At 39.3% G+C, this 27,695-nt stretch overlaps 1 protein-coding gene across 1 annotated transcript; it reads left to right on the plus strand.

Moving 5' to 3' along the window:
• The first annotated feature begins 245 nt into the window (after positions 1 to 245).
• Positions 246 to 26,710, plus strand: serpine3.S (serpin peptidase inhibitor, clade E (nexin, plasminogen activator inhibitor type 1), member 3 S homeolog). The gene is made up of 9 exons (XM_041584483.1): positions 246 to 496; positions 9,604 to 9,882; positions 11,721 to 11,954; positions 14,766 to 14,963; positions 17,627 to 17,825; positions 22,470 to 22,570; positions 22,688 to 22,774; positions 24,636 to 24,719; positions 26,583 to 26,710. Exons 2-9 carry the CDS (start codon positions 9,615 to 9,617, stop codon positions 26,624 to 26,626), a joined length of 1,215 nt encoding a protein of 404 aa, XP_041440417.1. The 5' UTR covers positions 246 to 496; positions 9,604 to 9,614; the 3' UTR covers positions 26,627 to 26,710.
• The last annotated feature ends 985 nt before the right edge of the window (positions 26,711 to 27,695 follow it).

A 27,695-nucleotide genomic window follows, 5' to 3' on the forward strand; every position in this document is an offset into this window, starting at 1 on the left:
CCACACTGTTGACAGGTGAGTAATGGCAGTTGGCAGCTTGGCCCAGAATTTCACTTGTTTTCTTTTAATTACCGGAAGGTGTACGTTAATGCAGCTAAAAATCAACATTATTGTTGAATACACACAATGCCATTTTATAAAGCTCTTCTATTTATAGAAGGCCAAATAATTAATGCAGGAATCTATTCATGGCACAATCAGCTCCCACAATCAATGGAATGACTTGGGCGGAGCATGAATAAAAGCTGCTGACTGCATCTCCCGGGGTACCTTTTTTTTTTTTGTTCCTAGCAGTGGATTTGCTGGTAAGTAACCTGCCTCTCTGCCTGGCTCTATATAGAGGCACCAGCTCACAGGAATTTGAGTGGTACAGACATCTCCAGCAGAGACTGCAGTCACCGACTATCCCTTTGCGATGCAGTCTCATGACTAAGCTTTGTGCAACTACACATCAACGTGAGTGATAGAGAACACAAGAACGACCTCAACACAAACTGTGAGTAGACCTTCATCTGACTGTCTTTACTCCGACTGCTAAATAAATGCATCAGAGGAGCCTTGAATAGTCACAACAGAAACAATGGCCTTTCTGACTTGGAAGAAAAGATGGTAAAACCTGAACAAAATGATAAAGTGCAAATATGATGACAGAATTGAGACATTCCCTGGTGCATGATCACTGACAGCACCGACATTTGCAGCTCAATAGGTCATCTGAGTTCAGCATTATGTTTCTTTCCATAGGAATATTCCTTTTTGTTTTTACAAATTTCAGTTTTTTCCCTCCTAGAATTAACAAACTATTTTTTTAGTACAACTATGGAATCTTTGATATAGAAACCTGTTATCCATGATGCCCAGAATTCCAGCAATGCCATATTCTTAAAGCTAATGTTAATTCATTTAGGATGTTTATGGAAAAATAATTCTAGTGTATTTGATATATTTTAGAATATTTTAGCTAGATTACAGAAAGAACCTTATCCTTGTGCTTCAAATTATTATTATTAGCCGAATGATTATTCAGTTGGGAAGAGTAAAGCAGGGTACCTCCTAGATAGCCAAAAAGCTAATTAAGGTCAGATTTTAAGTAGGGATGCACTGAATCCACTATTTGGGATTCAGCCGAATCCCCGAATCCTTCATGAAAGATTCGGCCGAATACCGAACCAAATTTGAATTCTAATTTGCATATTAGTGATAGGAAGGTAAAAAGTGGGAAAAACATTTTTCACTTCTTTGTTTTGTGACAAAAAGTTATGTCATTTTTCTTCCCATCCATAACTTGCATATGCAAATTAGGGTTCGGCCAGGCACAAGGATTTGGCCAAATCCAGCTGGAAAAGGCTGAATCCTGGCCGAATCCCGAGCCGAATCCTGGATTCGGTGCATCTCTGATTTTAAGTAGAAAAAGTTTTTTTTTAAAAAAAAATTGGTTTAATTCTAATATATAGTACAAATGGAAGCCCTAACTAAAGGCCAATTAGATTTAGGTTCAAGGTGAATTTCATTTATGAATGTTGTTTCTATTCATGGAACCACAGTAGAATGAATATTAGTTGTTTCCTGTATCTGAAATCCCGTTCTGAGATAAAGGGGTGCCTGGCTTAAATATTGGCCACAAGGAGGAACCTAACCAATAAAGTATGACTTAAGTTGTTTAGCGACCCCTGTGTTGCCTGTATATAACATAGAGTTTACCTTCAGTTGTTGCTATATTGTTCTGTAATCTATCCCAGGACTACAGTGCAGTATAATAAATATATATATATATATATGTGTATATATATATATATATATATATATATATATATATATATATATACACAAACAAACGCTCGCACTCTGATCCAGTCTTGGAATTACTGTGGGTGCTGGGTCAAGGCTTTGGCATATAGTAATTGGGTAGGGACCCGCACTCCAATGTTTCGTGAAAAAAAGGTTTTTATTTCAACTTCTGCATCCAACATTTCGGCCCATGTCTGGGCCTTTATCAAGGATCCTTGATAAAGGCCCAGACATGGGCCGAAACGTTGAAAGCACAAGTTGAAATAAAAACCTTTTTTTCACGAAACATTGGAGTGCGGGTCCCTACCCAAGTACTATATATATATATATATATATATATATATATATATATATATATATATATATATATATATATATATATATATATATATATATATATATATATATATATATATATATATACATATATACACACACACACCGGTATGAGATCAGTTATCCGGAAACCCATTATCCAGAAAGTTATGAATTACGGAATGAACATCTCCCATAGACTCCATTACAATCAAATAATCCAAATTTTTAAAAATGATTTCCCTTTTCACTGTAATAATAAAACAGTACCTTGTACTTGATCCCAACTAAGATATAATTAATCCTTATTGGAAGCAAAACCAGCCTATTGGGTTTATGTAATGTTTACATGATTTTATAGTAGACTTAAAGGGATACTATCATGGGGGAAATTTTTTTTACCAAAATGAATCAGTTAGTGCTGCTCCAGCAGAATTCTGCACTGAAATCCATTTCTCAAAAGAGCAAACAGATTTTTTTTATATTCAATTTTGAAATCTGACATGATTCTAGACATGTCAATTTCCCAGCTGCCCCAAGTCATGTGACTTGTGCTCTGATATACTTCAATCACTCTTTACTGCTGTACTGCAAGTTAGAGTGATATCACCCCCCTCCCTTGCCCCCCCCAGCAGCCAAACAAAAGAACAATGGGAAGGTAACCAGATAGCAGCTCCCTAACACAAGATATACCCTCATACCGTGAGGACGTGTTTTAAGTGTGCTGCAGGACTGTGTGTTCTCCCAGGCCCTTGCGGGTCCTGGGGGAGTTAGTCCCGGTCCCTATCCCTCTGTGACCCCCTCCTTTATACCCCCCAGTATAATTAATTTCTCCATTTTTGTTATTTTTGGGGGTTCCCCCCCTCCTCACCCCTGCCTAAATGGGGTTAAAAAAGAAGGGAGATGCAACCCCTGCGGGTGGACGAACCCGCCTTGGAAGCAACCGCAGAGCAATGGAGGAAAAGTCCCCAGTACCTGCTGAACGTACACGAAGTACGAAAAAGAACAAACCAACTAGGCGGCAACTACCTGAATATGACTCCTCTTCGATGGAAGAAGCCGAGGAGAGCAATGGAAGACATCCGGGTCCGGGAGGAAGTGCAGGAGCGAGTGCAGGGAGCTGCGGCGTGACTGCAGGGCCTTCCGATCTGGTGCAGAGTGAGATCCCGGCAGTGAGAGGAGGAGAGCTACCGCAAGAGTTGAGTTCAGCAGAGGCAATGGAGGAAGCAGCAGGAACGATTGCTCAGGAAGTTGCCGAGCAGGTCCTGGAAGCAAATGCTGCACAGAATGGAAACCTGGCTGCAGGGACTGATAGATCGCTCTTGGTGAGTGTTAACTTGCCTGATACTGAAGTGGCTGCATTTGTGACTGTGGGGGAAGGAGGCACAGAGACTGTGTCAGTTTTGGAAAAGGGAGATGTCAGTTTGGGGAAAAATATTCATTTAAAGGAAAAAAAAACGAATTTGTCTGAGCCAGCATTAGGAAAAGACACTGAAAAGAATGTTGGCTTGGTAATTGAATATGATAAAATCATCGGAGCACTTAATGAGTTAAAATGCCTGGAGACCAAACAGTCTGTTTTAACCAAAGGCATAGATGTGCTGATCAGAGACTTAAGGCTGTTAAAGGGAGATCAAAGGACTGAGGCCATTAGACAACTGGCTTATTTAAACAAAGACTTTGAATCGGTGGACTTACAAATTAAATCAATTTTGAATGTGATTGAACCGTGGAAAGAGTTGTATTATAATAAAAAAAGATTTGAGGAAATGAAAAGTGGGGGAGGGATTGCAGAAACGGAAAGGCTGCTTAAAATCTCACAATTACTAAATGAAAATGTTTCTTGTGATGTACCTGAGGTTGTATCAGTGCAAGAAAGTGTTAACATCCCCTCTGTTAAAAAAATTGGTAGTAACTCCACACCAGAAGCGAAAGGGTTAAATACTCCTTTTAATCAGACAGATGAGTCTTTAAATTCTGAACAGCCAGTAGAGGGCACTTCCCTTTCTGGAGCAATAGAAAATTACCTAGAACCAGGTGCAAACAATAAAGAAGGAGGCAGTGTGTGGGGGAAAAAGAAACTGTTTGAGAATTCACAGGGGGAGGGGCAGGAGGAGGATGAATATGGCAAAAGACAGAATGCTGTAAAGATAAAATGGGTAGGTGAAAGGGAAAACTTTCCAGGTAGGAGATTTGTAGCAAAGATTTTGGTCAAACAAGTTTTGGGATTCGTAGTAGATGATATCTATGCTATGCTCAGTTTTACTGATATTGAATTTGACTTGAGCTTTAAATTGGCACAAGGATTAGAAGAATTTTGGAGACGTTACAACCTGACAAAACATGCTAAAGAATGGAAGGATTTTAAAGTCATACCCATTTCTAAACCTGAACTTAAAAATATTACAGTCATAATGAAAAATGAAACTGTACATCCTGAGGATATTTTGGTATGGCTTAAAAGACAGTGTACAGTGATGTCACCACTTGTAAAAATCTTTGATGAAGAAGGCTTTTGGATAGGGGGCTATAAAGTTCAAGTCAAATTAAATACAGAAGGCTATTCACAAAAACATTTACCCACGTCCTTTTTCATTGGTAGAGATAGGGGTGTTTGCTTTTATGTGGGACAGGCCAAACTTTGTTTTAAATGTGGGGCAAGAAATCATCTCGCAGGGAATTGTAGCATTAAGAAATGTGCCTTCTGCGGAGAGATTGGTCATACCAGTAAAGAGTGTGAAAAAGATATTAAATGCAACCTGTGTTTGAAAATAGGCCATGCCTTTAAAAATTGTCCAGAAGCTTGGAGAAATATTAAGAAAGCTTGCCCTAATATAGAAGAGCAATTGAGAGAGAATATGACTGATGTGACCAAGGTGACTGATGTGACCAATGTGACTAATCTTCCTGAAATACAAACGCAAGGAAAAAATGAGGTAGATAATAGCATTAGGACAAAAGAAAAGATACCCCTTGTTAAAGAGGGAGAAGTAGATGAATGGAAATCTGTGGGAAAGAGAACTAGGAAAAGGAAGACAGAAAAGAAAAATGTGACTGGTGAAATGACTGTGGTAAGCCAAAATAGATATGAGGTCTTGGGAAAAAAATCATGGGGGGAAGTAGTTGAGGAATCAGAAGAGTTGGAACGAATAGAGGGGGAGGAGGAGGAAAGAGAAAAAAGAAAAAACCAGGTTCAAGACACCAGTCGAAAAAAAAGTAAAAACGAGCCTGATGATGTGTCCCTAGACCTAGAGTGGGAGTCTTTAGAAGAGGAGGAAATGGAGGTAAATCTACACCCTAGGATACAAGTTAAAAGGACAGGGGATGAGAGTGAGGCCTCAAGGAAAAAAAACAAAAAAAATGAATCTGTCAGTTGATTTTTTGACCATTAATGTATGTAGTATAAAAACCAGCAAGACCAGATTTTTGGCTTATGATTTTTTAAAACAAACAGAAGCTGACATTATATTTCTCCAAGAGACAAGACTCTCATCTTTGGGGGAAGTTAAGGAGGCAAAAAGGGAATGGAGAGAGGGTTTATCTTTCTGGTCATTAGCAACCAAACCTGCAGAAGGAGTTGGTATTTTGTTTAAAGGAAATAAGAAGGTGATTGTCAAGAAAGTGGTAGATATTTCACTAGGAAGATGTTTAATGTTGGACATTATGATAGAAGAGAAACTAATGAGGCTCATTAATATTTACGGAGCTCATACAATTTCAGAAAGAAGGTCTTTGTTGACTGATATCAAACCTTTTCTCTTCACATCAATTCCAGTAATTTTCTCAGGAGATTTTAACCAAGTATTGGATGAAAAGGATAGGACAGGCAAAATAAATAAATACGAAAGTTTATTTTTCAAAAATTTGATTAAAGATGCTGGACTAATAGATTTAGCAACTTATGATGGTAGAAACAGCTGTCATACATATAGATGCGGCACAAGGAGTAGCAGGATAGACTTCATCTTCATAAAAAATGGAGAAATCTTCTCCAAGTTTAGAGAAATTATAATGGAATTTTCAGACCATCTGGGATTAGCCTTTCATTATGGTGGAACAGGAGGTATGGGAGTAGGTAAAGGCCTTTGGAGATTAGGCAAAGAATTACTAGAGGAGGAGGAGGTCAAAATTGCCTTTAAGAAATTTTTTAAGTTGCAGGTTTCAAAAATTGAATTTTTCGATTCTGTTGCGGAATGGTGGGATTTGGCTAAGGATTCTTTCCGGACCTTTTTCGCTTCTACCTCTTTTAAGAAAGGGAGGGCTAAAGAAAAAGAGAGTTGGTCTTTAAGAAGGAAACTTGAGATCTGTGTTTCGGCAGGGGAGGAAGGGGAAAAAGTAAACCGGCTGAAGTATTTGTTGAGACAGCATCAGTACAACCGGCTTAAGTCCCTGGTTCTGGAGAGGGACTACGGAACCTCGGTTTCCCCGGACCCTTGTCAGAATTGTAAGGAGACTGTAAAGAGAAAGCAGGTTGAGAGCCTTTATGACTCCCAGGGTAATTTAGAAGTATCTAGGGAGGGAATCCTGGGGGTTGTAGAGACTTACTATGCTGACCTTTTCAAAGAAACAGCTTTGGATAAGGAGAAGATCCAAGTTTTTCTAAAAGCAACCCCAGTATCAGACACTGCAAATTTGGACATTTCCCTGTTGATATCAGAGATAACAGAGGAGGAAGTAAGGCAGGCAATTGACAAACAACAGAAAAAGAAAGCTCCTGGACCAGATGGGTTAACAGCAGAATTCTATGTCACCTTTAAAGAAGATCTGGTTCCAGTGTTAGCCCAAGTCTTTAATGCCTGCCTAAAAGAAAAACATCTCTCACCATCTATGCAGCACTCCTCTTTAGTTCTGATATCGAAGGGGAAGGATTCGAGGCGCATTGAGAATTGGAGGCCAATTGCCCTTCTCAATTGTGATAGAAAGATTCTGGCAAGGATTCTTACACAGAGGTTGGGTGCGGTGGCAGGTTTTCTTCTCTCTGCATCTCAATTCTCTTCAGTAGAAGGGCGAAATATCTTTGGAGCTGTTTTGTCACTAAGGGAAGCACTGGAGAGATGTAAAGGTAGGCAATGGGGTAAATACTTTCTATCTTTAGACCAAGCAAAAGCCTTTGATAAGGTTAACCACAAGTACCTATGGGCTGTTTTGCTTAGATATGGCATTCCGGAAGAATTTGTAGAATGGATTAGGACTTTGTATAAAGGGGCAAAGAGCTTCCCGCTGATTAATGGTTGGAAAGGTGAGAACTTTTTGGTGAGAGCTGGTGTGAGACAGGGATGTCCCTTGAGTCCGCTCCTGTATGTTTTCTCTTTGGATCCTTTTCTGGGGAGACTGCAGAATTGCGGGCTTGAGGGAGTTCCATTTCCGCTGGGTCAATCCTTTAAGTCCCTTGCCTACGCGGATGATGTCACTCTAGTAATATCAAAGCCTGAGGAGGAGGACAAGGCTTTGGAGTGTATCAGAAGCTACTCTGAGGCATCAGGGTCTCAGATTAACCAAGAAAAGTCGGAAGCTTTTTGGACTTTAGAAGGGGAACCTTGGTTTAAACTCAAGAAATTCCCAGTGGCCCCAGAAGTAGTTAAGATCCTAGGGGTGAAATTCGGGAAGGGAGACCTGGCGAAGGTAAATTGGGAAGATAAACTGAATGCTGGTCAGGCAAAAGTTCAGCGATGGAAAGCATGGAAGCTGACCTATAGGGAAAGAGTTGACATTATTAAGACTTTTCTGATTCCGCTTTTTCTTTTCATTTCGTATGTCTTTTTATTGCCAGAATCTCTCTATGCCCGGATCCAGAGCCTGTTCTTCCAAATGCTTTGGGGGAATAGGCTCAACCCAGTAAAAAGGGGGATCACCTTCCTGCGGAAGAAAAGGGGAGGGTTGGACATGCCTTGTCCAGTGGGTTTCTTCTGCACCATTTTTCTGAAGTTTAACTTTGGAGGGGTGGTGCAGGGGAAAGAGTCTTTGTGGGAAGTCAGTGTAAGAGACTGGGCATTGCCTTTTATTAGAGATTGGCTACTCGGCGGTAGAGTGAAAGAGGTAAGGATAAGAGGAGGCCTTGTTCCCACCTATCTGCGGCAGTCAGTAAAAATCTTAAAAAAATGGGATATTTGTTCAGAAGATTTAAGATCCTTAGATAGGAAATCTCTATATTGGAAAACAATAGACCTTTACTTTTCCTCTGAAATCAGCATCAGAGATTGTCCCAAGGAAATGTTAGAGGAAAGTATAAAGTATCTGATAGATAGAAGAATGCCAAAAAAGTTTTGGGACACATCATGGCTTTCCCTACAAGGCAAGATGTTTGTAAGAGGAAACATGAAACACCTTAATGTTACAGACAGAGAATGTCCTTGGGGGTGCAAAGTAGAAGAAACCCAACAACATTTTTTAGTAGATTGTCCAGTCTCTTGTTCTCTAAGGGAAAATGTTGCAAAGCATCTAAAACTGAATCTAGTAAAAAATCTAGACTACTCAGAATTGTCTTATGGAATAGTAAAGAAACAGAGAGTTGGAAGGAGAAATAAAGCCACTTTGTACATTATTATTGCAGTACTGCGTTATCATTTGTGGCAAATGAGATGCAGACTGACTATTGGGCAGATACAAGTATCAGTGAAAACAGTTACAGAAGCAATTTGCAGAGACATTGTTTTCATAAAAACTAAAGAATCAGAATTTTCAGATGCTCAAAAGAAAATGTGGGAAAATCTATAAATTACTGTCTTTATATTTTGTTTTGATTAATCATGTAATTGATTGAAACGTATTCTTTTTGTACCTTTGTTTGAAAATTTCTGATTCATGTTTATTGTATTATGAATATTTTAAATAAAATACCCTAACACAAGATAACAGCTGCCTGGTAGATCTAAGAACAGCACTCAATAGTAAAAACCCATGTCTCACTGAGACACATTCAGTTACATTGAGAAGGAAAAACAGCAGCCTGCCAGAAAGCATTTCTCTCCTAAAGTGCAGGCACAAGTCACATGACCAGGGGCAGCTGGGAAATTGACAAAATGTCTAGCCCCATGTCAGATTTCAAAATTCAATATAAAAAAAATCTGTTTGCTCTCTTGAGAAATGGATTTCAGTGCAGAATTCTGCTGGAGTAGCACTATTAACTGATTCATTTTGAAAAAATTTTTTTTTCCCATGACAGTATCCCTTTAAAGCAGGGATCCCCAACCTTTTCAACCCGTGAACAACATTCAGAAGTAAAAGGAGTTGGGGAGCAACATTAACATTAAAAATGTTATTGGGGTGCCAAATAAGTGCTGTTGATTGGCCATTTTGCAGCCCCTATGTGGATTGTCAACCTACATTGAGGCTCTTTTTGGCATTACACCTGGATTTTATGCAACCAGAACACTGCTTTAAAGTATGAAGATCCAAATTATGGAAAGATCCGTTATCCATAAAGCCCCAGGTCCCAAGCATTCTGGATAACAGGTCCCATACCTGTATAGCCCATATAATCATTTTATCATTCTATTACAGGTCTATACAACATGTCTTCCATGTGCCGGGCTTGTTTCATGGCTTCTCTGTTGTGCTGTTACTGCTCCAGTGTGGCATCAAGTATTTCCCATGACAAACTAAGAGAACTGAACATGGATTTTGCAGTGCGGCTGTACCAGACCTTAGTGACTATGGAGAACAGAACAAACCTGGTGGTGTCGCCGAGCAGTGTCGCCAGCTCTCTGGGGTTACTGCAGTTTGGAGCCCAAGGAAATACCTTTGCACAAATGGAAAGCATTCTGGGATACAATGTCCACGGTAATGTTTAAAGGGGGAAAAAGTTCTATGAATGGTTTATTTGTAGCATTAGGGAACAGTTAAAAAGAAATATTAAATAATCTGCTACATTTTAGCTTTTTTGTTTTGCCAAATAGTATAACAATAGCTGTCCAGAGAGCTGTGAGATGAGGAGCCTTGGGTTAGTTATTAATTAATCAAAATAAGTTAGCTACCTTGACTGCTGTTTTTAGAGAGGTCCATGCAGATATGTATTTCCTGGAAATGAATTATACATTATACAGCATCTGTGCTAATAAAAATGGAAACATTCAGTAAGGCATTAGATACTGTACTTTTAAAGTGTTTAAGGCAGTGACCTCTGAGAATGAAGTGTGACTGTGGGATAGCAGGTATAGTAGGGAGAGATGGTGCCTTTAGTAACAGTGGGATAATAGTCTCTGGGAATGAAGTGTGACTGTGGGATAGCAGGTATAGTAGGGAGAGATGGTGCCTATAGTAACAGTGGGATAATAGTCTCTGGGAAGGGAGTGTGACTGTGGGATAGCAGGTATAGTAGGGAGAGATGGTGTCTATAGTAACAGTGGGATAATAGTCTCTGGGAAGGGAGTGTGACTGTGGGATAGCAGGTATAGTAGGGAGAGATGGTGCCTATAGTAACAGTGGGATAATAGTCTCTGGGAAGGGAGTGTGACTGCGGGATAGCAGGTATAGTAGGGAGAGATGGTGCCTATAGTAACAGTGGGATAATAGTCTCTGGGAAGGGAGTGTGACTGTGGGATAGCAGGTATAGTAGGGAGAGACTGTGCCTATAGTAGCCGTGGGATAATAGTCTCTGGAAAGGGAGTGTGACTGTGGGATAGCAGGTATAGTAGGGAGAGATGGTGCCTATAGTAACAGTTGGATAATAGTCTCTGGGAAGGGAGTGTGATTGTGGGATAGCAGGTATAGTAGGGAGAGATGGTGTCTATAGTAACAGTGGATAATAGTCTCTGGGAAGGGAGTGTGACTGTGGGATAGCAGGTATAGTAGGGAGAGATGGTGCCTATAGTAACAGTGGGATAATAGTCTCTGGGAAGGGAGTGTGACTGTGGGATAGCAGGTATAGTAGGGAGAGATGGTGACTATAGTAGCAGTGGGATAATAGTCTCTGGGAAGGGAGTGTGACTGTGGGATAGCAGGTATAGTAGGGAGAGATGGTGCCTATAGTAACAGTGGCATAATAGTCTCTGGGAAGGGAGTGTGACTGTGGGATAGCAGTATAGTAGGGAGAGACTGTGCCTATAGTAGCCATGGGATAATAGTCTCTGGAAAGGGAGTGTGACTGTGGGATAGCAGGTATAGTAGGGAGAGATGGTGCCTATAGTAACAGTTGGATAATAGTCTCTGGGAAGGGAGTGTGATTGTGGGATAGCAGGTATAGTAGGGAGAGACTGTGCCTATAGTAACAGTGGGATAATAGCCTCTGGGAAGGGACTGTGGGGTAGCAGGTATAGCAGGGAGCTCTATATTAGCAATGGGGATAAAAACCAGAGCCTGCTGAATTCAGTAGGTAACGTGAATCAGTTTGCTAAGTAGTGTATACTGTATATAGCAGATGTAACAGCTTCTGGCTTACTGCTGCTGATCTAAAACATATACGGTATATCTTTGCTTTATAAAGTGCCAAATATACAGAGATTAATTGAAGAACAGGTATGTTCATGGGAACCACTATGCTTGGATAGATACATAGACAGATTCCAGAATTTGAATTCAACAGTCTAAAACTTATAGAGATACAAATAGACAATTTCATAAAATCATAAAATGACTCGTTTAAGAAGTTCAGACTAAACAGACTTTCTTTCTCATTCCAGATGACGCTGTGCAAGACTTCATGGAAACCATATTCTCAGGTCTGGCCAACTCCAGCCAAGGAACAGTCATCCGTTTGGCTTGTGCTTTATTTGTACAAACAGGGACAAGCTTTTCCCCTCGTTTTATTGAATATGCAGCTTTATGGGCAAACAGCAGCCTTCAGCTGGCCAACTTTAGTGAGCCCGGCAGGACTACGACACAGATAAACCAGTGGGTGAGAAGTAACACAGGTGGTGAGTAGTCACAGGCCCCCGTGCCCATATTATATTCACATGAAACACATTACTTGCTACTGCATTGCTAGATGTGTGTGTGTATATCGGTATGGGACCTGTTATCCAGAATGCTTGGGCCTGGGGCTTTCCATAATTTGGATCTTTCCATAATTTGGATCTTTATACTTTAAGGGGGGTATGTAATAAAAGGCCCTAAGTTTGCCCAGGAGTGGTAACCCATAGCAACCAATCAAAAGGAAGCATTTACTGGTCACCTGTTCAAAAGCAAGCATCTTATTGATTGATATGTGTTACTGCTCCTGGATGTATGTATTGCCTTTTAATACATATAGGGGTAAATCTACTAGAAAATCCTGTAAAAATTAAATAACTTTAATAGGCTGGTTTTGCTTCCAATAAGGATTAATTATATCTTAGTTTCGATCAAGTACAAGCTACTGTTTTATTATTACAGAGAAAAAAGGAAATCATTTTCAAAAATCTGGATTATTTGGATAAAATGGAGTCTATGCGAGACGCCTATTCCGTAATTCGGAGCTTTCTGGATAATTTAGATCTTCATACCATAAGTCTACTAGAAAATCATGTAAACATTAAATAAACCCAATAGGCTGGTTTTGCTTCCAGTACAGATTAATCATATCTTAATGATATATTAGTTGGGATCAAGTACAAGCTACTGTTTTATTATTACAGAGAAAAAGTCAATAATTTTTGAGGATTTGGATTATTTGATTATAATGGAGTCTATGAGAGTCAGCCTTTCTGTAATTTCTGGATAACGGGTTTCCAGATAACAGATCCCACGCCTGTATATAATATTTCAACTGAAATACACTCTCATACGCATGCAGAGAAGAGGTATGGATAGCAGGATACCAAGGGATTTGGCCAATTAGTATGTCTTAGAATGAACAGAACAACACGGACCTATGGATTATAGAAACCTTACAAGAATAGAAGAAATTATAGTTACATAGTTAAATTGGGTATAAAAAAAAAAAGTCCATCAAGTTCAAGCCCTCCAAATCAAACCCAGCATCCAAACACACTGACCCCTTCCTACTTTCACATAAATTCTATATACCCATATCTATACTAACTATAGAGTTTAGTATCACAATAACCTTTGATATTATGTCTGTCCAAAAAATCATCCAAGCCATTCTTATAGTCATTAACTGAATCAGCATCACAACATCACCCGGCAGTGCATTCCACAACCTCACTGTCCTGACTGTGAAGAACCCCCTACGTTGCTTCAAATGAAAGTTCTTTTCTTCTAGTCTGAAGGGGAGGCCTCTGGTACGGTGATCCTCTTTATGGGTAAAAAGGTCCCCTGCTATTTGTCTCTCCAGCTCATTTATATCCCTCTTAAAGGGTTGGTTCACCTTCCAAACACTGTTTTCAGTTCAGTTGTTTTCCGACCGTTTTTTCCTAAATCTAATTTTAAAGTTTAATTTCCTTATCTGTGATGTTTGAGTCTGACAATGTCTGACTAAACTGTTACAATTTGCTACATTTAGTTAATACATTTCTCAGCAGTATCTGTGGAATATCAGCAACTATTGTATCAATTCTAACAGCTGCCTGTAATGAAACTCAGGGATTCTGCTCAGCAGCGACCAAGATAACGGATGTATCAACTAAACAAATCAATTTAGAACAGTTTACAGGGTCGGCGACCCCCCCCAGAGCTGCTTTAGAAGAAAAAAAAATTACACTTTACACTTCAGTTTTAGAAAAACAGTCACACATAGAAAATAGAAAGTAATTGGGAAAAGTCTATTTCTGATGATCAGTCTGAAACCAACTGAACTGGATGGTGAACAACCCCTTTAAGGGATGGAGTCCAAAACTGCACTGCATACTTCAGATGAGGCCTCACCAGGGACCTTTAAACTTGTCATCTACAAAAACCCTAAGCTCCTTCTCAGTTAAAGGGATACTGTCATGGGAAAAACATTTTTTTCAAAATGAATCAGTTAATAGTGCTGCTCCAGCAGAATTTTGCACTGAAATCCATTTCTCAAAAAAGCAAACAGATTTTTTTTATATTCAATTTTGAAATCTGACAGGGGCTAGACATATCAATTTCCCAGCTGCCCAAGTCATGTGACTTGTGCTCTGATCACTCTTTACTGCTGAACTGCAAGTTGGAGTGATATCACCCCCTCCCTTTCCCCCCAGCAGCCAAACAAAAGAACAATGGGAAGGTAACCAGATAGCAGCTCCCTAACACAAGATAACAACTGCCTGGTAGATCTAAGTACAACACAATAGTAAAAACCTATGTCCCACTGAGACACATTCAGTTACATTGAGAAGGAAAAACAGCAGCCTGCCAGAAAGCATTTCTCTCCTAAAGTGCAGGCACAAGTCACGTGACCAGGGGCAGCTGGGATATTGACAAAATGTCTAGCCCCATGTCAGATTTCAAAATTGATTATAAAAAAATCTGTTTGCTCTTTTGAGAAATGGATTTCAGTGCAGAATTCTGCTGGAGTAGCACTGTTAACTGATGTGTTTGGAAAAAAAAACATGTTTTCCGACGACAGGATCCCTTTAAGGAAACTCCCAACACACAGCCATTTAGTGTATAACTTGCATTTATATTATTTTTGCCAAAGTGCATAACCTGCATTTATCAACATTGAACCTCATTTTCCAGTTTGCTGCCCAGTTGTGATAGTGGGAGATACAGTTTTTGTGTCCTTTACAGATGACAGTGCAGACATACAGTACGTGATGATGTTGGTTGCCTTGATCACACATATATGAATGATATTTTCTGTGTTTGAACCTCAGGTGGGATACAGATGGTGGTGCCCTGTAATGAGCTTGGCCCAATGTTCACACAGATTGCACTAGTGAGCACCATGTCCTTCAAAAGCATTTGGAAAACAAAGTTCTCTTTCACAGACACTCAGACCCTGCCCTTTATCAGCCCCGATGGATCCACTATCAAAGTTCCAATGATGCACCAAACCGCAGATGTCAATTATGGTGAGCAAAATAAAAGGGAAAGTTGTGCTCACTAACGTTTAAACCATTAGGCAGGGGATGCAATGAGGTTGTGACCACAAAATTCATACAGGGGGTGGGAAGAGTGATTTAAAGGGGATGTAAAACCTGCTGCACTGTGCAACCAAACTTTACTCAATTATTGCTAGACTTGCAAATTCCACAACAATGTAACATATAATGAGGTTAAGGGTTGTATCCTTAAAGCAATATTGCACATTAAACTTCCCCCCAAATCTTAGCCAGCGGCTGCTTTATAATGCAAAAAAAAAAAAAAAAAAAAAAAAAAGATCCAATGAGAATCCCAGCTGACCTGTATCAATCTGGCTCCATGTTCTATGTTCCTGCAACTGGAGTTGGAAGCGTTAAAGCGATAATGACATTAAAAACTACTTTTTAAAATATGAAGTATATTAAAAGCTACCTATAGGTCATGTTGATTGTTTGTTGCTGAGAGGTTTGTTTTTGTAAGCAATTGTTAAAGTTCCTAAACCTGACAGTTTTGCCAACCTGACTGTCCCTTCTTAAAGTGATACTGACACTAAAAAAAATATCATTCAAAATATTAATGTACATTAAAAGTTACCTATAGGTCATATTGATAAGTTTTACTCATAGCCCTGCTTTTGTGAGTGTTACTTGAAGCTCCTAAACCTGACTGTTTTGCCAACCGGACTGTCCCTTCTCAACATGTCAGTTAGAGTTTCTAATAGGGATGCACTATTTTGGATTCGGCTGAACCCCCGAATCCTTCACGAAGGATTCGGCCGAATACCGAACCAAATCCTAATTTGCATATGCAAATTAGGGGTGGGAAGGGGAAACATTTTTTACTTCCTTGTTTTGTGACAAAAAGTCACGCAATTTCCCTCGCCACCCCTAATTTGCGTATGCAAGTTAGGATTTGGTTCGGCCAGACCGGTCAAATCTGAATCCATCTGAAAAAGGCCGATTCCCGAACCGAATCCTGGATTCGGTGCATCCCTAATGCTAACAGACTTCTGCTGTTCAATTATGGCAGCTGCCTTTAGAGAGGAACATGGGGGATCAGATGGGTTATGTAAAAGCATCTGTAAATACTTTATGGCAAAATTATAGATAGCATGCAAAGACAATGTTATGATAGATGTAAATATAAGGTTTAATTTCTGGAGTCAGTATCTCTTTAAAGGAACAGTAACACCAAAAAATGTAAGTGTTTTAAAGTAATGAAAATATCATGTAGTGTTGCCCTGCACTGGTAAATCTGATGTGTTTGCTTCAGAAACACTACTATAGTTCATATAAACAAGCTGCTGTGGAGCAATGGCGGAAATTGAAAAACGGCTATATGGCACAGGTTAACTAATGGATAACTGATAACACCATTCGACAGACAGAGCTTATTTGCTATCTGTTGTGTAACCTGAGCCTTTTCTCCTTTGAATGGCTGCCCCCATTGGTACACAGCAGCTTGTTTATATGAACTATAGAAGTGTTTCTGAAGCAAACACAGCAGTTTTACCAGTGCAGGGCAACATTGCATTATATCTTCATTGCTTTAAAACACTTATTTTTTGACGTTACTGTTCCTTTTAAGATTCTAATGCTAACAGACTCCTGCTGCTCAAATATGGCTGCCCCCTCATACAGGAACACGGGGCATCAGACAGGTAACGTAAAAGCATTGTACAAATACTTTATAGCAAAGTTATAAGTTGCTTTCGAAGCTAGGGTTGCCACCTTTATTAAAAAATTTTACTTGCCAGTGGGGGGCGGGCACCAAAAAGGGGTGGTCCGTGATGCTAAAAGGGGCGGAGCTACACAGCGTGCCACAAAAGGGGCGGAGCAACATCGCACAGCGCTGGAAAAAAGGTAAGTTCTTTTCGAATTGGGGGCAGGCCGGGGGGTTTTTTTTTTTTTAAAGAGTATTACAAATTACTGGCAATTGCATTGCCGGTAAATTTGTAATACCGGCCCCGGCAGGTGTTTTACCGGCTAGGCCGGTAAAATACTGGCCGAGTGGCAACTCTATTCGAAGCCAATATTATGATAGATGTAAAAAATTGTTTAATTTCTGATGTCAGTGTCTCTTTAAGCCCAGTTTCCTATATAGCATTAAACCAGTCTGTCTTTTATTCTCATATTGGATTTCAGTGTCATATAATGAAGACAAAAACAACAAAATTCTCTATATATATGTAAGGTGCCTGACACGGTGCTGGGATTCAACATAATTATTTGTCCGTTTTTTACATTTATAATTATGTTTTTGATCAGTAGGACTTGCATTTATAATTACATTTTTCGGGAAGTTCTACAGAAAACTACGGGGGCTCTGTGGGGTGGCGTTATGGCTCGGTTTACATCCCCTTTAATACACCATTTTCTTGTACTTTAAAATACAAATAAAATGGGCTGAAACAATTGTTCAGTAAATCCTGGGACTTTCAGCAGTCTCTGCTGGGCCTGTTATTGAAGAGTACTTGTTTCTGAAAAAGGGATATGTGTTAAAACAATACAGTTAAAATGATTCAACATTTTCCCCCATGCAATAAAACTGCACAAACGACTGATTGATAGCGAAACCCAATATATAGCCGTACCACTTATGGACAGTTGATAAAATCCATTATTATTGTTATTTTTACTCATTCATTTGCCAGGTCAGTTTGAAACTCCCTCTCTGAAAGGGTTTACGGTGGTGGAGCTGCCGTACATCGGCGATACAGTCAGCATGTTTGTGGTACGGCCCTCTGATAGGAACACACCATTGTCCTGCATTGAGGCCAACCTGACCGCTAAAAGCATTGCACTATGGGCCGGCAGCATGAAGAGAATAAAAATGGACATTTTTCTGCCTAGGTAAGACAACTGGCCAATGTAGTCATTTGCATTTTTATTAGTAATCACAGAGCTGATGTGTATAGAGGTTCAAAATTTTGTTTGGTCACTGCAGATCATGGTAAATTTAAAGGAACAGTAACATTAACAAATGAAAGTGTTTTAAAGGAGAAGAAAAGCTACAGAGGCATTTTATTGCCAATAGATTAGCTGCAATAGTGCAAGAGAATGCTATATTTATTCTGTAGAATGTTTTACCATACCTGAGTAAAAAGCTCTAGAAACAGTTTGTTTAGGATAAGAGCTGCAGTATTAACATGGTGTGACATCACTTCCTGCCTGAGTCTCTCCCTGCTCTGGGCTCAGATTACAGTAGAGAAGGGAGGGGGGGGGAGGAGCAAACTGAGCATGCTCTTAAGAGCCCAGGGCAATGAGGTTTAAGCTGAAGGCAGGAAGTCTGATACAGAAGCCCATGTGTACACAATAGAAGGAAAGAAATGCAGTGTTCTATTCTTTTGACTCAGAGCCGCATTACTTTGGGGGTTTACTGGTATATTTAGATGGACCTTTCTGATAAGGCTTACATAGTTTTAACCTTTCCTTCTCCTTTAAAGCAAAATACCATGTATTGTTGCCCTGCACTGGTAAAACTGATGTGTTTGCTTCAGAAACACTACTATAGTTCATATAAACAAGCAGCTATGTAGCAATGGCAGAAATTGAAAAAAATCTATAAGGTGCAGATTAAATAGTGGATAACAGACAACACCATTATGTTCTACAGAGTTTATCTACTGTGTAACCTTTTCTCCTTTGAATGGCTGCCCCCATTGCTACAAAGCAGCTTATTTATATAAATAATAGTAGTGTTTTTAAAGCAAACACACCAGTTTTACCAGTGCAGGGCAACATTGCATTATATTTTTATTACTTTAAAACACTTAATTTTTTGGTGTTACTGTTCCTTTAAGCACAATCTCACTCTGCATCTCATACCTGAGACTGGTAACAGGAGGAGGACAGGTAAATGGAAGCACTAGGAAAATGTGCTGAGTACTGTAACCTCTTATTGTAGAGCTCAATTTTAATCCATATGTGGCTGTGCTTGAAAACAATAGTAGGGGTATGGGACCTGTTATCCAGAATGCTTGAGACCTGGAGTTTTCCAGATAATGGATCTTTCTGTAATTTAGATCTTCCTACCTTAAGTCTACTAGAAAATCATTAAAACATTAAGAGGCATATTTATGAAAAGTTGTATAATTCATGTTTTTTTAAAACGCCCATAAACTCGAAATTTGACCAAATTTTATTACGGTAATAAAAACACATTTTTAAAAGTGGGATGAATAGAATAGACCCAAAAACTCGAAATTTAAAGAAATAGATTCATGTTTTTTTTCTCAAAAAAAAAATCCCTTGAATGTCAGGTAAGCTGCAAACAACTTCAAATTGATCTCTGGACCTCTCCCATTGACTTAAACAGTAATTTGGCAGGTTTGAGGTGGCGAATAGTCTAATTCACGTTCTTAAGGAGACAGAGTCGGCTAAATATCGAAAACCGAATTCGATTTTTTTTTTAAAAAAAACTCGAATCGAATTTGAATAACTCACTAGTCAAATGTGACAGTTTTGACCATAGAAAAAACTCGCAAATTACAATTTCTAATTCAAATTTTCAATTCGACCCTTAATAAGCCTGCCCCTAAATAAACCCAATAGGCTGGTTTTGCTTCCAATAAGGATTAATTATATCTTAGTTTGGATCAAATACCAGATACTGTTTTATTATTACAGTGAAAGGAAATCATTTCTAAAAATTATATTATTTGGATACATTAAAGTCTATGGAGACAGCCTTTCCATAATTCAGAACTTTCCGGATAACAGATCCCATACCTGTACTTTAGTGCGTTAGAGATGTGTGATCAACAACATTATACATGTACTGCATTAACAAGGGACACTGGGGCATTTCATCCACTTACATTCTCTATTGTATATTTTTATTATATACATAAACAGGTATTGGATCTGTTGTCCAGAAAGCTTCATGTTATGGGAACACAATCTCCAATAGACTCAATTTTAATCAAACTATTGACATTTTTTAAAAATGATTTCCTTTTTCTCTGTAATAATAATAATAATAATAATAATAATAATAATAATAATAATACAGTGGTATGATCCTAACCAAGATATTGATCCTTAATTAAAACAAATCAATCCTATTGGGTTTAATTAATGTTCAATGTTTTTGTTTTGAGCAGACTTTGGGTAAGGAGATTCAAATTACATTAAGACCCCTTATCTGGAAACCCCAGGTTCTGAGCATTCTGAATAACAGGTCCCATAGCCGTATTCATTTTTAGGCGTGTGTTTATAAAAGGGTAAACTCTCACATACACCACTTGTTAACCACATCCCTACAATGCCATACAAGTGAATAGAGTGCAGTGTTTGATCGGGATGCCCCAGTGTGTCCATGTCTGCAGGTCTCTGGCACTAGATCACAGTGACTATTTTGTAGCATTAACAGCCACTTCTACCCCTAATGCTATTTTCCAATCATTTTATTAAGTTCCCAAAGAAGGAGTTCCGAGAAGGAAGCCATTTTTTTTTTTTTTTGCTTGTAATATTTCTATTTTGCCGGATTACCCCAAGAACAGCCTGGGCAGCTGCTTGTGAAGATGTAGAGTAATAGTTGAATTGGCAGACATGAGGATGTGTCTGGTTTTCAGGAGGGTGAGATGTAATAGGGTAAAGTGTTAATGGTTTAAAGGAATTTTTTTTAGTATAAAAATAAAAACTGGGTAAATAGATAGGCTGTGCAAATAAAAACTTTTTTCTAATATAGTTAGTTAGCCAAAAATGTAATGTATAAAGGCTGGAGTGACTGGATGTCTACAGAATAGCCAGAACACTGCTTTTCTTGGCTTCCACTGATTGGTTACTAGGCAGTAACCAATCAGTGACTTGAGGAGGGGCCACATAGGTCATATCTGAGCTGAATGCTGAGGATCATTTGCAAACTCACTGAACAGTTATGTCCCATGTGGCCCACTTTAAGTCACTGACTAACTCAGAGTTAGAGCACTGAAAAGCAGGAAGTAGTGTTCTGGCTATTCTGTTAGACATCCAGTCACTCCAGCCTTTATACATTACATTTCTGGCTAACTAACTATAGTCGAAACACTTCTTATTTTGCACAGCCGTTTTTATTTTTACACTGAACTGTTCCTTTAATATAAAATGTTTAAGTAATGGTTAATACAAATATTCAGGTTGCTCACTACGGTATAGCTATAGGATAACGGTGGTGAGGGAAAGTCACTAGTGGGTATAGAATAGTAAGATATAAAAGGGAGGAGGTACTGAGCCTACATAGTGTGAGGTCTAGTGGTATAATAGAGCAAGATAAATAGCATGGGCAGCTATGACACCAGCTAGGAGCGAGTGGGCATAATGTTCCCAGCAGGAATCCCGCCAGCCAAAGTTTAAGAGGAAAGGTTTATCTGGATTGAGTCATCCAGGACTAAAGAGAGGAGCCTGCGAGCGCGAGTCCCCCCCTGGCTGTGTGCTGTTACAGGCAATGTTCTGCAAAAGGCTGGGAGACTGAGCCCTGTGAATGAGCTGCATTTATGCTGAAAGTTATGACAATAAAGAGAACATTCATCAACTGCAACTCTCTGCATTGTGTGTTTTACTGGAGGCTATACCCACACGGAAGGTCGGTTATCACTTTTACATGCTGATCATATCCAACTACATAGAGTATGTGCTTGCCTTGTGCCAATGAGGTGAGTTGAGGAACTTCTCAGGCAGCAGCGCCCCACTGGTTACCACTCCTGGTAACTTTAAGAGCTGAATTTCAGGTTTTCAAACCAGAAATTGAGTTTTTCTAGCACAGAGAGCACAATTGGGTTCTTTAGCACCTTGGATTCCCTGGACCCCCTCCAGCACCAAAAAATGTGGGGGGTTGAGTAGGGGCAGCAGCAACATGCAGCAAATGGTCCAGGATCGCACCCGTAAATGTGCTCACCAGAAACCCTGTACTACATTCAGCGCCGTATTCGCTGGGCGGCGCCCCTAGGCCGTGCGCTCCTAGTGCCCGCCCTACCACACTCTGGTGCAAAAGCGCCAGCATGCGAGCGCCGGACCACTGGGGAGCACAGGCTGGGCGGCATGCCGCCCCCAAAAATGTGCTGCCCTAGGCGCGGCCTATGTGGCCTCGCCACAAATCTGGGCCTGACTACATTGACAAAACCCAATAGTCTGTACCAGATTTATACCCAGTTTTGCCCTAGGCACAGCCTCGTCCTGCCCCTCACATATACAATCAGTTGTGTAGGAAAGCTACTACCCCTCCCAAATACTCCTTTCTATGGCAGAGAGGCCTGACAAACTTCCAAAGGGGCTAGACTAACACCTAGGGGTTCTCTTGATCACTGATCCCTTTCCCTGAGTGAAATAAAGAACATATTTAAAAACTGCATTTTAGCCAGCTCTGCTAGCTTATGTATTTGTTATTCTGATCCAATCATGGAACAGCTTGTTGGACGCACAGTGTAAATAAACAGCTCTCCCCAGTCCAAGCTGAGAATAGACAACTATAAAGAATTATTTAAGCAAAAAGCACTGTGTATGTTTCCTTCCTCGCAGGTTTAAAGTACAAAGCCACAGTGATTTACGGAATGTTTTACCAGCCCTGGGGGCAGCAGATCTGTTTGACCCATGGAAAGCAAATTTTAAAGGAATATCAGGTAACCAATACATTACAATAAATAAATGCTGGAACAAAGTGTGTTAACTTCAGCTACAACTGCAATGCTACACATTTCTATCCAGCTGTGCTAGTAACAGGATTATGTGCCTCCTAGAACAAAGCGGCCTATACATTTCCCAAGCCATTCATAAAGCAGAGATTGAAGTGGCAGAGAGTGGTACAAGAGCATCGGGAGTCACAGGTAAGGTTACCAAAGCAAATATGTTTAGGCAGCGATTTCAGTGATTCAGTTCTCTCCATAATACTGTAGTTTGAATGCCACTCTTCATTCAGCTTACGTAGTGGAATCAGCATGTGTGTCTTTAGACCACAACTCAGGTTCAGTCTTGCACAGGTATGGGATCTATTATCCAGAATGCTAGGGATCTGGGTCTTCCCATAATTTGGATCTCTAAAAATAATGTAAAAATTAAACAAACTCAGCAGGATTGTTTTGCCACCAATAGGGATTCCTGCAGTTTAGCTAGCTTCAAATACAAGCTACTGTTTTATTATTTTTATTATTATAGTGAAAAGGGAGAACTTTTAAAATTAGAATTACTTCTACTTGATTAAAATGAATTGTATGGGAGGCAGCCTCACTACTTGGGTGCTTCCAGGCAGACCTGGGCCAAGCTGGCCAGGCACCCTAGGCAACCCATTATTATAGGGGGCAACTACAAGGGCAAGTATACCAACGTTATCCAGCACCACTACCATTAAACAAAAACAAGTCTGAAACCTACAAAGGAATACGGATATTCATTCCCCTGTACCAGGGCTGATATTCCCCTGTTACAAATTAAACTTTATTAACAGGTTTTTCTTTCCAGTCCCAATTACTCAACACATTAATTACTATTCTGGTAATTGTATTGTATTAAAGAAACTTTTTGTGTCCCAACTAAGGATGAAGACATACAGAACTACTAGTAGCAGCTATTTGTTGGTGCTACAAAATGCCAAAAAAATACACTGCCATAGACAATACTGAGAATTTCCACTGCTAAAACACATTTAGGGCTAGTCCACACGGGGAGATAGCCCTGCGTTTGCGGTCGCGGCGACAAAGCGCCGCGACCGGCGCAGGCGACAGTTTTGTATGGGCGCCTATGTAAAAACGCCTGTGCTAACCACACGAGGCGATGCGCTTTTCAACAGTCGCCTGAAAAAGCCTGGCGAGGCATTTTCAGGCGACTGTTGAAAAGCGCATCGCCTCGTGTGGTTAGCACAGGCGTTTTTACATAGGCGCCCATACAAAACTGTCGCCTGCGCCGGTCGCGGCGACTGGCGCGGCGCTTTGTCGCCGCGACCGCAAACGCAAGGCTATCTCCCCGTGTGGAATAGCCCTTAGTGTCTTAGCAAAGCCATTTATCACTATTGTTTATTTTGTAGCTGCTACTATTAGCTCTGTGCGTCTTCACAATACAAAGCTGATCAGGAATTAATTAAGACTCTCACTACATGGCCGTTCTAAAACCATCAAAACTAAATAAACAGCTCTGTAGCCTCAGCTTCTGACAGGTAAAACTCATTTTATGCTCGACGACCCCTAAGCTTAGCATCTCAAAAGCTGCTCAGAGCCCACTGAGCATGTGCGCGTCACAGACACTTAACAGAACCAAGATGGTGAGCTCCTGTGACATTTTGAAGGCCAATAACTGCTATAGAGATGCTGAAAGAATATTTAAGTATTACTTAAGTAATACATAAGGAGCCCCCCTATAAGATACATTGGATCTAACTGTTAATGTCAACCAACTCCTGCATGAAGACAATGAAAAGAAATGAAATGAAAAGAAACAGATGCTAAGAGAGGAATAGTTAAGATTTCAGAAACCGTACAGAATTGTTCATTGATTGTATTTAGAAAGTGTCTTATTTCAGTATGTTTATATTAAATTTTAATTTTTTTTTTGACGCACAAACCCATACAAGTCTTTGGGCGTCATTTTCGCCGCGAAACAAGGCGAAAAAATTCGCCATCCCTAATTATTTCCCAACTAGCACATACAGTATATTACAATGCATTTTGACTTTACTCCTTTTTTTTTTTTTTAAAGCTATGGTATTGCTCAAAAGATCCCGTATGCCTGTGTTTAAAGCCAACAGACCGTTTTTCTTTTTCTTACGACAAGCAAGTTCAGGTATGGTAACACCGAACAAAGTGCCCTTTAAATTTCTGCTGCCATGTGTATGGGGGCCTTTCGTGTCTATTTGGAGATTGGGGGTACGACCTAGCAGTAAATTGTCCCAAAGGAAGATTCACAAGGGTACTTAGTTTAATATGGTGAATTGTAAATCAATTTTTTCTAGGGATGCTCCGAATCCAGGATTGGTTTGGGATTCGGGCAGCATTCGGATTCGGCCGAATCCTTGTGCCTGGCCGAACCAAATCCTAATTTGCATATGTAAATTAGGGGCGGGTAGGGAACTCATGACTTTTCTTCACAAAATAATTTTTTCCACTTTTTCCTTTCCTGCTCACCAAGGATTCGGCCGAATCCCAAATAGTGGATTCGGTGCATCCCTAATTTTTACCATTTTATGAATTTTTATTGACTGAATTTTAGGTCCCGGCTGGCCAGGTTTTATCTATGTGTATTGATTGATTGAAAACCTTTTAAGGGTAAATAAATCTTCTATACTAAAATACTAACTGGTTTCTAACTACAACTTTTAACTAATTAAAGTTAAAAGGCACTTGCACAAATCAGGGTAAAGTCTCCAGGTGCCAATATACTTGAAAATATCTGTTACAAATGTAAATGAAATAAAGGAACATCCTATGGGGACACCAAGTATGCAATATATTCCTGGTGTGGGGGAGATCGCTAGGGAACAGGCTGCCTCTGGGACATTATAGTTAAAGGGTTGGTTCACCTTTCAAATAACTTCTACTATGCTATAGAATGCCCTGCTCCTAGCAACCTTGCAATTGGTCTTCACTATCTATTTCTTATAGTTTTTGAATTAATCAACTTCCTTTTTTGCCTCTTTCCAACTTTCAAATGAGGGTCACTGGGTCAGTGACCCTCATTTGAAAGTTGGAAAGAGGCAAAAAAGGAAGTTGATTAATTCAAAAACTAGTTTTTTGGCTGCGGGGTCCGCAGCCAAAAAACTATTGCTCTGCAAAGTTAGTTTTATTGCTGTTCATTTTTAATATTTATCTTTCTATTCATGTCCTCTCCGTTTCATATGTCCTCTCCGTTTCATATTTCATGCACGTATTCGAACCATGGCCTGGTTGCTATGGTAAATAAGACCATAGCAACCAGATAGCTACTGAAATGCCAAACTGAGGAGGTGCTGAACAAAGAGATGAATAGCTTAAAAACTAAAAAGAATAAAAAATTAAAAACCAATTGCAAACTGTTTCAGAAGATCAATGTTTACATCATACGAAAAATTAATTTAAAGGCGAACTACCCCTTTAACACTATGCACAGGGTACATCATCAATAATACAGGTATGGGATCTGGAAACCAGTTATCCAGAATGCGTCAAATTATGGAAAGGCTGTTTCAATTTTATCCAAATTTTGAAAAATAAATTCTCTTTTTCTCTAACAATAAAACATTACTTTGTACTTGATCCAATCTAAGATATAATTAATCCTTATTGGAGGCAAAACCAGCCTATTGGGTTTATTTAATGTTTACATGATTTTCTAGTAGACTTAAGGCATGAAGATCCAAATTACAGAAATAATTAGTTATCCAGAAAACCCCAGGTTCCGAGAATTCGGGATAATCGGTCCCATACATGTATAATCATTTTTTGGTTTTATATTAAGTGGTGTAGTCAGCAGATACACCAGGCCAGGGCTACATAATATCGGAGACAAACCAAATTAATAAAAATGCATAAGTGGCGGGGATGTGCAACTGAGCATTTTTTTGAAAAGATCTGTAAATGATGTTCCATTTAAAGTGTCATCAAAAATTAAAGTGTCAGATATTTGTACCAAAGGATCCTAATAACTGTATGTTTCTGTTTTTGTTTGCAGGGTCCATACTCTTCATTGGAAGAGTAACCAATCCCTTATTTTAAAAGCAATGCACCAGTCTACAGATTATGTTTGGAACTAACATTTAAGAGAATTTATATTTATTGTATTTTTTTTTTTTTTTAAATCAGTCAACTTTTGCTTTGCACATAAATGTTAATAAAAAAAGAAAAATAGTTTTTTACTTACCCTGGTTGTTTCTTTTATTTGTTTCTTTATTACCCTGGTTGTTTATTCTATTATTTATTGCAATAGAACGGCATTGATATTGTATTGGAAGTTTCATGCCCAGCACTGGCCTCTCCCCAGTACATAGAAAGGTTGGCAAATAAGTCCATTAGTTCACAAAATGACTTGCTACTTGGCTGCATTTCTCATATGGCACATGATTTCTGCAATGCCTTACTCTGTTTGGGGAAAAATCCACACACTTTGGGCAATTTTTTTTTGCATGTGCTTTCTGCATGTTAGTGACCTAGAGGCACATTTATCAAATGTCGAATTTCAAATTCATGTGAGTTTTTAAAAACGAACCTAAACTCCCATAGATTCGAAATTCAACCAATCGAAAATATATATATATATATATATATATATATATATATATATATATATATATATATATATATATATATATATATATATATATATATATAAAAAAAAAATCGCATTGAATTCAATTCGAATTTAAAGGGGACCCGTCACCCAAAAAAAATTATTCCAAATCCTATTTTATCATATTAGTCAAGCAAAATGAACTTTAATTACACTATATAAATTATTTAAATCTTGTTTCCTTCAGTCTGGGAATTCATAATTATAGCAAGCAGGCAGGAGCCATTTTGTGGACACTGTTATTAATACAAGTCTTGCATCATCTCAAAATCTTGTTTATGCACCAGAATCGGGGACCCGATGTCCATCCTCATGCCCTGGCTACACAATTAAACGGTGAAGAGACAGGGGGAATGTGTGGAAAGCAGTGACATCTAGGAAGTGCTGAATCGAAAGTGAAAGTAATTGTCTGCCCAGTCTCTATGGCAATATTTGATTGACATCTGAGATTTGCAAACAGGTGGCAATTAGGTGCTGCTTGCTCGGTTCTCTCTTTCT

The sequence above is a fragment of the Xenopus laevis genome, chromosome 2S, assembly GCF_017654675.1.
Source record: "Xenopus laevis strain J_2021 chromosome 2S, Xenopus_laevis_v10.1, whole genome shotgun sequence".
In the NCBI taxonomy this organism is placed as follows: domain Eukaryota; kingdom Metazoa; phylum Chordata; class Amphibia; order Anura; family Pipidae; genus Xenopus; species Xenopus laevis.